This window comes from Arachis stenosperma, chromosome 8 (assembly GCF_014773155.1).
Source record: "Arachis stenosperma cultivar V10309 chromosome 8, arast.V10309.gnm1.PFL2, whole genome shotgun sequence".
NCBI classification, from domain to species: domain Eukaryota; kingdom Viridiplantae; phylum Streptophyta; class Magnoliopsida; order Fabales; family Fabaceae; genus Arachis; species Arachis stenosperma.
The window spans coordinates 6,120,436-6,134,073 of NC_080384.1; the positions used below are offsets into that span (position 1 = coordinate 6,120,436).

Consider the following 13,638-nt stretch of genomic DNA (forward strand, 5'->3'; position numbering starts at 1 on the left):
AGATAAGGACAAAGATTCCAGGAAGAAAAAAGATCGGCATGGAGAGAAAATCAGAAAATACCATAATTACACCCCCCTTAGGGTGTCCCTTGTAGATGTTTACAGAGAAGTTTGCAACACTGAGAAAATACCTCCAGCTCGGCCACTCAAAGGCAAAAAAGGAGGGGAAAATCGGTCTGAATATTGTGAATACCATCGGATTCGTGGACATTCCACCAATGAGTGTTTTGATTTAAAAAATGTCATAGAAAAACTAATAAGAGAAGGAAAGCTAGATCGATATCTGGCCATTCGTGATAATGAGCAAAGAAAAAGAAGAAGAGCAGAAGATGTCGGACAAAACGAGCGATCACCTCAAACTCCAGAAAGACATGTTCACATGATACACGGCAGATTTGTAGGGGGAGGAATCTCCAAATCATCTCGTAAAAGACATCTTAAGGACGTATACCATGTCGAAGGGAAAGAGGATGCATCCGACATCCCTGCGATCACTTTCACCAAAGAAGACGCATCTGGTATCATCTCAGGACACGACGATCCCATGGTCATCACTATTATACTGGCAAACGCAAATCTCCACCGCACACTGATAGACCAAGGAAGCTCCGCCGACATTCTGTTCAAAACTGCCTTCGACAAACTCGGCTTGGAAGAAAAAGAACTGAGAGCATATCCGAACAGTTTGTTCGGACTAGGAGACACCCCGGTTCAACCACTCGGATACACCTCACTACACACGACCTTCGGAAAAGGAAACCAGTCAAGAACACTCAAGATAGATTACATCGTGGTTGATGTGAGTTCAGCCTACAACGCCTTAATAGTTCGGACAACATTGAATCAGCTCGGCGCAATAGTCTCGACCCCGCATCTATGCATGTAATTTCCAACTACAGGGGGGATAGCCACAATAAAGGTAGACCAGAAGATGGTGCGCCGCTGTTACCACGAAAGTCTAAACCTCAGAGGCAGATGAGAAGAATTCCACACAGTCGAACTTGGTGGGGTTCAGATACGGGAAGAACTCCGCCCACAACCTGAAGAAGAAATAGAGAAAGTCCAGATCGGGGTCACCTCGGACCAAACGACTAACATTGGTACAAACCTCAAAAGTGGCATAAAAGAGTCACTAATACAATTCTTACGAGATAACGTTGACCTCTTTGCGTGGAAGGCCGCAGACATGCCAGGCATAGACCCCAAACTAATGTGCCACAAGCTAGCAGTCTACCCAGGATCTCGGCCGGTACAACAAAGGCGTAGAAAGCTAGGAACAGAGCGCTCTCAAGCTGTGGAAGAACAGGTACAAGCCCTACTGGAGGCAGGTTTCATAAGAGAAGTCAAATATCCACTATGGCTTGCTAACGTCGTATTGGTGAAAAAGTCAAACGGGAAGTGGCGAATGTGCATCGACTATACCGATATCAACAAAGCCTGTCCAAAAGATCCTTATCCACTCCCAAGCATCGATGCGCTGGTAGATGCCTCCTCTGGATATAAATACCTCTCCTTTATGGACGCATACTCGGGATATAACCAAATCCCAATGTACCCACCCGACCAAGAGAAAACCTCATTCTTAACCCCAAAAGCAAACTACTGCTACATTGTCATGCCCTTCGGTCTTAAAAACGCGGGAGCCACTTACCAAAGATTAATGAACAAGGTTTTTTCGGATCACATCGGAAAAATCATAGAAGCCTACGTAGATGACATGCTATTAAAGACATAAAATGAAGAGACGTTATTATCCGACCTGACCCAAGTATTCGACACTATAAGACGACATGGCATGCGACTCAATCCTGCAAAATGCACCTTCGTAGTAGAAGCTGGTAAATTCTTGGGTTTTATTATCACACAGAGAGGAATCGAGGAAAACCCGGATAAATGCCGGGCCATACTCGACATGAAAAGTCCGACTTGTGTCAAAGAGGTACAACAACTCAACGGGAGGTTGGTAGCCTTGTCCAGATTCCTGGCCAGATCAGCAATAAGATCTCTCCCCTTCTACGCCACTTTAAGGAAGGGAAATGAGTTTAAATGGACAGCGGAATGTGAGCAAGCCTTTCAAGACTTCAAAAGATTCCTGGGACAGCCACCTATACTGACTCGGCCACGGGAAGGAGAACCACTCATGTTGTACCTCGTAGTAGGAAATCGGGCAGTAGCCTCAGCACTGGTCCGAGAAGACGGCAGCAGGCAGCAGCCCATATACTTCATCAGCAAAGCGTTACAAGAATCCGAGCTAAACTACCAGAAAATAGAAAAGGTTGCTTACGCATCATACTAACATCCCGACGACTCCGCCCATACTTCCAGGCCCACACCATTAAAGTTCGGACCAACCAGCCCATAAAAGGGATCTTACAGAAAACAGACTTGGCGGGCAGAATCTTGCAATGGGCAGTCGAGCTGTCCGAATTTGATCTTCAATACGAAGCTCGGACAGCCATCAAATCACAATACCTGGCCGACTTCGTCGCGGAATTCACGGATATAACGGAAATCCCCACAGATGTCGTGTTCAAAGAAGTTTTTAATAATATTTAGGTAAGAAAAATATTATTTTTCATTTTAATAACATGTTATAATTTACATTTTTGTACAAATATTTACTGTAGATATAACTAATTTATCTGCAACTCTGCTTTCAAATTTGAGATAAAATGTGTAACAGAGAGCACAACATTATATGCCAATTGCTTTTCTAATGAGGTTACTAAGGCACTAGGTTGTCAATAAATTTTTATTAGCCTTAAAATTGACATGTTACTATTACAGTTATATATGTTTTTATTTTTTCAACTCTTCTTTATGGTTCAAAAATATTATAAACTTCAGACTGTTCCATTTATATTTTACTTTAAATAAAGATAAAATAGTATATTCTATTCTATTTATATTTTACTTTGAGTAAAGATAGAATAATATATTCTGTATGTTTATTATATAATAACAATAATAATGTTATATTAAACTCAAAATTTATGATTATAAAATGTTATTTTACCAACCATGTCAAATTTAAATGTAAATCTGTGCATCGTACCGGTTTAACATTAGTCTACTTTTAAAACATTCCAATAGTGATTTGGATAATTACTCTTAAAAAATAAATAAAAAATAAAAAATAAAAGACCACCACACATTAAGACTTTGTTAAATTTGCTTAAGAACTAATTCCTAACGTTTCTAATAACAAATGTACGAAGTTAACACAAGTTGGTTCTACCCAAAGTCAACTTAGTTAAGTTTAATAAATACCAAAGACCAGTTTATAGAAAACAAGATTAATAATACAAGCAATCACAAATAGTCGGATAATTACATCTTCAGCGACAAGACAAACATTTCCCTTAACAACAACTTTGATAATCGTCACTAGAACTACGAAAATCGCCACATGCTTGTTCTTATGATACTAAATATAGCGCAAAATTGTATATATGTGACATTACACTTACACCTTATTGCAGACTAATTAATATTATTGCATAATGTTCAGAGACCCAATTTTTCCTTCCAATACAGATCTCCGAGTTCTTTCATAATAAAGGGTGTGACTCAAAGAATTGAGTAAGTACAAGAGAGCCTATAACCTGTTAATTATTTCCATAACTTAACAGAGCAGTCATGACTTGCAGAGGCGACCATACCGGTTACAGGAGATTGAGCCAAAGCGGAAATTATATTCTCGTGTGCAGAAATTGTCATGCTTTTGTTCTCAGCCATGTTCCACAGCTCCAAGGACTGCAGACCACAGAACCCAAAAAAAAAAAAAAAGGAGAAACTTCAGCAGTAATAGAAATAGGTTAATATCCGCCATGATGTTTATTTAATTGGATGATCACATATTCGGATCATAACAATAAAAGGGTTAAAGGTCACTAGTCAGCGGTTGGCACTTTTTACCCCATTTTGATAATTTGAGATGATGAAAATTCTGAATCAATAAAAATTATTTCCAAGACATCAACAACAATCCTCAATGAATGATGATTAATGCAGGGTGCTAGTTAATTCATGGCTAACACAGGGCTCAACCTTTGACGCTCAGTTGAGCAAATTTAAACAAATGCGACAGCAAGAAAAACTGGAAGCAGTGTTGGGTTTACAATGAGGAGAAACAGTGAAGTTACAAAAATTGTTTGACTTCTAAAAATTGTTGAACACACAATTACAGCCGCAATTCAAAATTTGTGTCAACTTTAGTAGTTAATTTGAAATACATTCACACACCAAGCCTAATGTTGTCAAGTTGGAATTTGATACATGTCATCTGTATAGGAAGATTAGAAGGGAAGAACGTTTAGGCCACTGGCGAGTTGGCTGAAAGGAAAGATCTCAGAAAGATTAGGAGGAGGAATACAGAAAAAGAATAAGCAGATCAATCTGAGGATACGCAATCAAGTATTTTTTTTCTAAAGGAATTAAAAAAAAATACATTTGGCAGCTTGACAGTAAATACTCCTAAAGGGTGCATAAGAAGTTGATTGGTGGTAGTTGGACATCAAGTAACAATTTCAAGGGCAAAGACTGTTCATATTTGCTTTGCTTATGGTTTCTTTATTTTTTCCTACATGATTATGGATACTAGTGTCAAGATTTCCTGCAACAAACATGTAATGATGAGTCCTGCTCCTAAAGAAAAGACAAGATGAGCAAAGAAGGCTTCGTTTTAAATGATGGATTGCAGGGATCTAAAGGAACACCAAAGGATCTCTTGATGGAGCCTGATGATGTCAGTTGATTCAGATTGCCAACCCAACTGAATGCATTAAGGACAGGCTTTTGTCATTGAAGGAAGGAATTTCTTTAGGATGTTTTTCTGTGTTGTGAATAGATGCAGTTTTGCTGATCCGAAAGTATGAGGCACCACTTCAAAAACATCCATTTAGTACAACACATATCAAACAAAAACTTACCGAAAACCCTCCAATCACCAACAAAGTTGAATAGCTTGGATGAAAGACACAAGAATGGAACTGGTTTGCATTTGAGCTAAGCTCCTGAATGCATTCTCCAGAGGCCAGTGTCCAAATCTTCACCAAATTTTGACTCACAGTTGCCAAGAAATCTCCAGTTGCATCCCAGCAAATATAGTTCACCGCTTCAGAGTGTCCCTATGAAGACAAATAATTTAACAACAAAATCAACAAGACAAACAAACCTTGAAATAAACAGATCACAGTGTTGCAAAAGATAACCAATCTTCAGTTCCACCAACAGCTGCAAGTGTCTCATGTGGTGATTGATTCTGGTTTCTATTTTGTTAGTTGGGTCGACAATATCATAAAATAATTTGAGCTGTAGCAAATATATTGGAATAAGAAAGGAGGATATCATTTTAAAATGAAAAAGATAGAGGCAGAAACAGGACTGAATAATACTGAGGAACTAGAAAAAACAAAAGAAAATTCAATAAAACGAGCAATTGTCAAAAAAAGAGGTCAGGGACATAACAAAATCAGCAGTGTCATTGATACTTTTTAAGATGAGATCAGATTATATCATAAGCAGGATGAGCAAGCATGGATATAGATTATACCTGAAGTGAATAAATTTGTCTGTCGGTTTCAACATCAAAAATTGACACTACTTTGTCAGAAGCTGCTGCTAGTACTTGCCCCACTCTAGGCTGAAACCGCACTTGAGCATTTCCACCCTGAAATCATCAATTGTAAAGCATACAAGGCACACATGATAAAACGTTCTAAGAGGAAACAAAGATTGCATGAACTAACCTTCAATACATGCGTGCAGGAGGATGAAGTAATATCATAGTACCGAATTGCATTTTCACTATCACAAAAGCAGAACATATCAGTCTTCTTTGGGTGGAAATCAAGAGACATAATTGCTGCACTGTGCCCACCGTATTCTTGCACACAATAGCTTGGCTGCATTAAACAAATAAACCAAATAAAAAACCAAAATATAAGAGTTATATCGGCAAAAGGCCTTGACAAACCCCACACAGGGAACAAAGCATAAAGAAGCAAGAATCTAGGTTTAGGTTAGAAAATTAAAATGTCCAAGCTGAATGTAAATCTCGGCAAGTTAGTAAAACTGTTACATTGGCTGCATCCCATAACCGCACAGATTTATCGATTGAAGCTGTCGCCAACTGAGATGAATTTGGTCTAAAACGGACATCTGAAATAACCAACTTGTGTTCTTCTGGAGTGCTCTCTGTCTGTAAAGTGTCCATGTTCCAAAGGACAACCTAGTTTGGGTTTCCATGAAAAAGTTAACACAAACAACTATTAGTAACTAGATAGTATACAAATTTGTTTCAATGAGTTTGTTCAGAAAATTAAATCTAGAGATTAGAGGCAATCTTATTAACCCCACCACAAAAAAGGGGAAAACATTCATAACTAAATCAAAATGTCACTATAATCCATTATGTATATGGCATATGATAGAAGAGCACACGTTTAGAATAAGATAACTCATGAGTAGATAAAAACATAGTTTCATAAGGTTTGGTAGAAAAACTCCAAATGGATGTGATCAAATAAACTAATTTAGAAACAAAGGGGAAAAGGCAAGATACAGTGTAGCAAAATGGTTAGCATGTAGAAGAAGGGGACAAAACACCATAATCTTCACCATACACATTTTTCAAATAAGCCGTACTTTGTATATTATGCAATACCTTGTTGTCATGTCCAGCACTGGCAAGTAATTTTCCATCAGATGAAAAATGACAGCAAGTAACTTTGCTGTTCCTTGTTCGTATGCAACCAAATTCAGCAAAGGTGAAACCTGAAATGCAAAATTTGGTCAATGATACTTCCCCTTAATTTACAAATACACAAGCGAATCAGTCATAAAAGACTACCTTTTGATGATTCCTTTTGTTGCTCAGCCGGATTTTGTTTTATACTTCCATAGAGACTACCTTCATCTCCTCCATCATTTGATAGAAAGGATTCCACATTATCCTCTAAAGTACCAACATCTCCAAATCGGTCCATATCCTCCTGCTTTATGAAATGATGATGATGATGATGATACAAAGGACAATTGGACAAAATAGCTTCTTCAGCTTATAATACAGTATCCAAAACACTATGAGTAAGGAAATGCCTCAAGAGGATTGATGCTTAGCAATTGAGGATTTTCAACTAGTCATAAATGACTTAAATATGATTGGCGAACAAAAGGGCTAGAAGTAACAGATAAAAAAAGCATACTGTACAACTCAACAGTAAATCAAATGTATATATGAAGCATGATTTATATACTGTAACAACTAACAAGCTAAATAAATTGAAATAAAACTTACAAGCAAATTAGAAGACGATGCAAGGCCACCTGTTGCTTCTGTACCATACATCATCATACTCTTTGGCATACTGTTAACATGCTGCATGCTGCTTGCTGTATTTATTCCATCACCAGGTGTGTGAGTTGATGGTGGTGAATTAGGTGAAGGACCTACTGTGTTTCCAGTACCAGTGCTATTGCCAGGTCCAGAAGAAGAATGTTGTTTCCTTTTCCGGTTGTTCTGAAACAAACAAGAGATAGTATGTTAGTTGGCTCTGAAGTGCATAGGGGGAATAAAGAATGATAGAAAATGAAATACTAAAAGTGATTGCAAATGAATCTAATAACACCATCAGCAGCACATAATGTCATAATGCATGGTAGCATATTCACAAGATTATGCAGCTTTGTTTCGTGCCCTCTACCATTCATAAATTGTATAACAAAAATAGAAAATAAATAAATAAAAATATGGTGAAAGCAAAACCACCAAAAATAGACAACCATATTGATCTGCTTACATGCATAAAAATTAATAATCAAATAAATAAAAGAAAGTGATATGAAGCAAAAACCTGCTGCAGTTGCTGCTGCTGCAAATGATCCTGTTGAGATAGTGAATGTTGTGCCTGGGACATCTTCACCTGCTGAACCCAATTAAAGATTTAATATATATATATATATATATATATATATATATATATATTAAAAATTGACTATAAAGAGTGAATTCCATTGCAAAAAGCACCACACAAGACAGGAAAGCATACTTTTTCTTGCATAACACGGGTTTATATTGCCTATTCTTCAAGCAGAGAACAAAGCTGATACATATGAAATGAAGACAATTTTATTTTTCTTTCTTTGTTTACTTTACTAATTCAATTAGTGGACCAGCTCCAGAACTTTACAGATACATTCTCCTTTTGGAATCAAAAGCAGAAAAACCATGTTACAACCACAGGGTAAAAGGAAAACTTCTTAGGTGCCCAACTACACATGTATTGGTGAATGCTATAGAAGGGGATTTCAGCATGAAGCTTATACACCTGTCATGTTGAGAAGTTTAGAGGTATCTATTTACAAAGTTATAGACTAATGCTCTGAATGACTTTCTACTTCATTAGGATTATTGGAATATCAAGGAGTCGTGTAACTGATGACCTTTAGTTGAAACTTTACAGGTTGTTGACTGGAATTCTGGAAAACATTCTCTTTTAGTGTACTACTATTAATACAAAACTATCACCTTAGTTTGGTTGGTTTCTTGAAAAGTGAACATTGATGGCAAAATTCTATTAGTAGAATGTAGAGTAAAAACAAGGCGGCACTTTGTAACTAAAATTAAATACAAAAGATAAAAACAAGAAACACCAAACAGATCCACTCTTTGTTGTATTTATTCTTAAATTCTTGATATAAATGCTTTAACATCAAATCCATCAAATTAATTAATTTTGTAGTAGATACTTTAGAGCATAGAGTAAGAACAGCTTCTTTAATGATAGTTTACATAATGCAATATCTTGCAATGTATATTATGGCATAGGTTAATAAACTTAGGCAAGGTAAATACATAACATAGAAACAAGTTTTGAAATCCTTTTATATAAGTTCAACAAAGGGTTAGATTAAATGCAATCAATATTTGACAGATTTAGGTGAACCAGAGAGATTGTGAAGGAGAAGAGAAGAGGTGTGTGTGTGTGTGTGTCTCTGTGTGTGTGTGTGTGTGTGTGTGTGTGAGAGAGAGAGAGAGAGAGAGAGAGAGAGAGAGAGAGAGAGAGAGAGAATTGCGAGAATGATGATTCTGTTATTATGAGGAATAATACTAAGCCCATGAACTTATATACAGGAGGGACTTGCTTAAGTTAGTTAGGCTCTAAACAGATTCTAGAAGCAACTATCTATTTGCTTAGCTAATCTAACTGAACATCTAACTAATTCTGACTCTTCTACATTCTTCTAGACTCTTCTAGAGCTTCCCTCTAGCTCACTCTATTAATATAAAAGAACACCAGGAATTCTGGGGGAAGAAAAAAAGGGTAAAAAGATCTAAACAAATCGTTTTCTCATTTAAAAATTTATGAATTTGATTTTGATACACAGCAAGTATAAACTTCCTATACATTGACCAATTATATATCACTGTGTGACATTTAACAGTAGCAAAAGCGATAGTTTCTAATATGTGGCAATGCATAGAAAGTTCTTTTTTAAACAAATAATATTTCACTTGCAAGGCGCAATAGCATTGTTTGATCTATATAACCAACCTTACCTAATGGGACAACCTTTGTTGTTGTTGTTGTTGTTGTTGCTGTGTTGTCTTATTTATTTAAATTTTCTTTGGATTATAAATATCCATACATTCAAACAAATTATAGATAAAGCATATGATTGTGTTTTGAGTGTTAAAGCAAGTACATTAACTGACATTGATTTTAATGTATTTTTTGATACAAATTATAAGACAATATTCATACATTCAGGCACATTAATATTTGAAGAGCAAATTCAACCTTAGGTGAACCTGACTGCACTTGGGAGCTGGTAGATTGACCATCTTTTGCACTTAAGCCACCTCGAGGGACCGTAGAAAGTCTATGTGGATCCATATCACCTTGACTATTAGAACTTCCAAGGTTGTTTTGTGCCTGAGACTGTGCTAAGACTTGCTGCTGTTGTGATGCCAAAAGAAATTGGCTTTGAGTTGTCAAATTAGGCTTCTGAACTTGTACGCCCAAACCGCCAGGTCTTAGTTGATCAATACCCTGTGAAAAGGTGATAGCTCATTTTCTATCCTATTTAAATGACTACATGAAAGCAACTTTTATGATGAAATGATCATAAACTTCAACTTACAGTTAAGGGCCACCCCTTTAGTGGAAGACTTGTAACCCCTGGATTTAACCCTGGAGGACAACAATAAACATCTTATATTCTGCCTAAATATTGAAGGCAAAGTTAAGTAGCATTATTTTGTCAAAACCTATGATGCATGGACACTGACACGGACACGGGACACGACACGACACGGGACACATCGACACGCGAATTTTAAAATTTTATAAGACACGGGGACACGCATACATATAAAATATAAAGTATTTTTTTAAATAAATCGTAATAATATTTTAATATTTTATTGATATTGAAATATAAATTATTTTTTATTATTTTTAATGTCTTATTTTAATTATATCAAGTATTTAAAATATTTTTTGTTTTAATAAATAATAATATATACTATATCTAAATTTATTTTAAGAATATATGTTAACAATAAGACTGGACACGCTGACACGTGATAGTATTTAGGTGTGTCCAAGTGTGTCCGGCAAATTTTTTTTTACTTTTTATTAAGACACGGTTGGACACAGCAGACACAAGTGTCGGACGAGTGTCAAACGAGTGTCGTGTCCGAAATGTGTCCGACACGCAGACACGGCAACTCAGCCAAGTGTCCGTGCTTCGTAGGTCAAAACTCAACTACACTGCTTCAGCAAGATATCAAAATTGAAAATTCAAATAAATATCCCAGTTATCAGAAAGGGAATCAACAAATACAGTATTGCAGAAAGCATCTTTCTTTTACCCTATATATATAAAATAAATATTATAAGGCATCATGAAGCAACAATCTGGCCCTAAACCACAATTTGTATTGATATTTGAAAATTCCAATTTGTATCCATAAAAACAAGTGCAGAAATGATGGGAATTGAATTGCATCTATCTACTCAATTCCTGTGTAATTCATGCGCTTCAATCCAATTTGTCATTCCAGTTATACAAGTCAGAGATGAATCAAAAATAGCATCGAGTCATGATCCAATCTCTAAAATTGCACAATTCTATATCAGCATTGCATGCGATTTATGCAGTATAGTCAAAGCAACATATTTAATGCATTGAATTGGGGGATTCATAACATACGATCTAGCACAACATCACAGAGACAGAATGATAAATGCTATCCCAACAGACATTAGACCACAAGTAAAATATTAATATAAATTTTATAAAAGAGGGCCACGGAATAATACCTGTGCCGCCTAGCCCAGATTTTGATTGTAAAATTGCTTGTCTGTACACGGAGTTATCCATAGGCAAACTCTTGGGAGTGGCACCTAAATTGACTTCTCCTTTGATGTCCTATAAGTTCAATACATCCAGTTGCTTATTATGGTAGTAGTGAAAATCGAGAAAAGCTGGGGGAGAAAAAATGAAAAAACACATGACAAGGCTAAGTATGTTGAAGTAGTTACAGTTGTCAAAGGAGTCCGGGCCTGAAGTTGCTGCAATGCAGTAGACATATTTCCTGAATTACCATGGACCAACTGACTGAAGCAACAAAATACCCAAAATATTAGCAGTCCAATCCATGTTATGAAGATAAAGTTAGTAGGAAAACTCTAGTAGACATTAACTATAAAGAAAAGGAAACTTACCCTTGATGACTTGTTCCAGATTTAAGAAGGGCCATCCTATTTGCATCGATAAGTGTTGGAGATGCCTCTGACTCCATTGAATGAGAGTGTTTCATTCGGTCTTCATACATTTTAATGGCCAACACATTTGTTGGTTGCTGCCCCAACATTCCTTCAGAGTTCATGGCACTTAAGGAACCACCTAGAGGAGGATGATTAGGATCCCGGCGTTGCAGCTGTGCACCGCGCTGCTGCATAAGTTGCAATTGTTGCATCTGAAGTTGTTGTTCTCTAGCCTTCATTTGCTGGGTCTGCCAACAAGCAAATACATATATGATTCACCTTGCCATAAATTTTTTAAAGGAATTAAGAAATAAAATGGTGCAGATTACAAGATCACCTCAATGTAAGCTGCAGCAGCCTCAGAATGTTTCTCGTTTGTCCTTGAGATGAAGACATCCCAAAAGACAGACCACCACTCGTACAGAAATCCTCCAGGAGCGTCAATTGCTGTAGACATGCAAACAAGACAACTCACGTCGATACCAAATTGAACCACTTCCAGTTTCTTCAGAATATACATTATATTCTAGTTTTATCTTACTTCACATTATTAATGTCTGTTGAATTTTAAGGGAGAAAAAATCCAATAAATGATGAAATTTTTTAAAAACACAAAGGAAGAAGCAGAAACCCAAAGGGTAAGTTAACCTCCGAGTAGAAACCAATGTTAGAATTCTTACATTTCACGTCTGCTCCACCTTTTACTATAAAAAGAGAGCGATGCCCATGTGTTTTATATAGGCTACTTTGGTTGTATGTTTGATGAATGTGTAACTTAACACACAGCAGCCCTAAAACTGAACATCTGAAGTGTAAAGTCAGTAGAATTGAACATTACCTACAGGATCGGTGGAAACTTTGCCTTCTGTCATAAAAGCTTTTGCAGTGTTATGTAATTTTCTCTTTACAAAATAATCATGGATGTAAACATCAAGCCTGAAGCATAACAGGAGAAAAAGTTAAAAATAAAATTTATATTAAAAATATATAAATGAATTGGCAGGACACAAGATCAAATATATACCAAATACATGTACTCTCCAGATCAAATAAAACAGTATCAAATGCAGAAATAAAAAATCTAAATTTAAAATAAAAATTGGCAGGACACAAACATTTTATCAGCCTCCCAATTACTCTGCGGCTGAGCCATGTTGGTGGTAGCGGGCTTCATATGGACAAACCCAACTCCCAAGAGACCAAGTTGTATTCTCTGCAAAGAAGAAACAAACTAACTAACTAACTAAATTTAAAAAAGAAAAAAGATCACCCGTAAAACATCTAAATGAAGAACTCTTTGTTAAAAATTAAATATGCGAAGCTGTAGTGAGCTGAACAAACTTTCACAATTAGAAAACAGGAATCATTGTATTCCTCTCAAATTAAATATCTGCAGAATCAAATTCGACAATCTTCGACGTTAATTCTCAAAATTGAAGCAGAAAGAGAGAACATACCAGTCTCTTGGATCAGAGGATGCAATCCGCACCCACAACGTACCGATCACACCAAACCTAACACAAGCCACGAAAAACAATAATTGAGCAAAAAGAATAACCAATCTGAACTCAATTTGAAAAGTGAACAATTAGGGGAAGAGGGAAAAATAAAAATAAAATCTTTTTCAATTAAAAGGTAGTAGTGGTAGAGAGTAAGGAGTTACATACGTTGAAATTGTTGATAATGTTATTGAGAAGAGAGGAACATGTGAGATAAGAGAATCTAAAGAAATCTAGGAATTTTGGGCGAAGAACAACAAGGGCGGAAGTGAGTGAAGTGCATCAAGCCGGAGTTAAGAGTGTTGATGCGATGGTTAATAATGTGAATGTTTGGGACTTATATATGGCTGATCGAGTGGGTC

General features: G+C 36.4%; 1 protein-coding gene across 4 annotated transcripts; it reads right to left on the minus strand.

Annotated features, from left to right (window-relative positions):
• Positions 1 to 3,260: 3,260 nt before the first annotated feature.
• LOC130944371 (transcriptional corepressor LEUNIG_HOMOLOG) lies at positions 3,261 to 13,638 on the minus strand. Of its 4 annotated transcripts, none has more exons than XM_057872666.1 (19): positions 13,445 to 13,638; positions 13,235 to 13,291; positions 12,893 to 12,990; positions 12,616 to 12,713; positions 12,115 to 12,224; positions 11,736 to 12,025; positions 11,553 to 11,628; positions 11,331 to 11,439; positions 10,147 to 10,196; positions 9,804 to 10,055; positions 7,857 to 7,925; positions 7,301 to 7,522; positions 6,854 to 6,995; positions 6,668 to 6,777; positions 6,083 to 6,232; positions 5,751 to 5,906; positions 5,555 to 5,671; positions 4,932 to 5,129; positions 3,261 to 3,756 (listed from the first exon to the last, which is right to left on the minus strand). In XM_057872666.1, the coding sequence occupies exons 3-19, from the start codon at positions 12,949 to 12,951 to the stop codon at positions 3,613 to 3,615; spliced, it is 2,352 nt and encodes a 783-aa protein (XP_057728649.1). In that variant the 5' UTR covers positions 12,952 to 12,990; positions 13,235 to 13,291; positions 13,445 to 13,638; the 3' UTR covers positions 3,261 to 3,612. The 4 variants fall into 4 exon arrangements, with proteins under 4 accessions (XP_057728649.1, XP_057728648.1, XP_057728646.1 ...); XM_057872665.1 differs by having other exon boundaries at positions 6,854 to 6,998; XM_057872663.1 differs by having other exon boundaries at positions 6,854 to 6,998; positions 7,857 to 7,928.

Coding starts and splice junctions, on each gene's coding strand:
- LOC130944371 (XM_057872663.1), bottom strand. CDS start 12,951: ATGAAGCCCGCTACCACCAACATGGCTCAGCCGCAGAGTAATTGGGAG. Junction 12,026..12,114: donor CTGCTGCAGCTTACATTGAG/GTGATCTTGTAA, acceptor GCTTGTTGGCAG/ACCCAGCAAATGAAGGCTAG. Junction 5,130..5,554: donor GACAAATTTATTCACTTCAG/GTATAATCTATA, acceptor TTGTCTTCATAG/GGACACTCTGAAGCGGTGAA.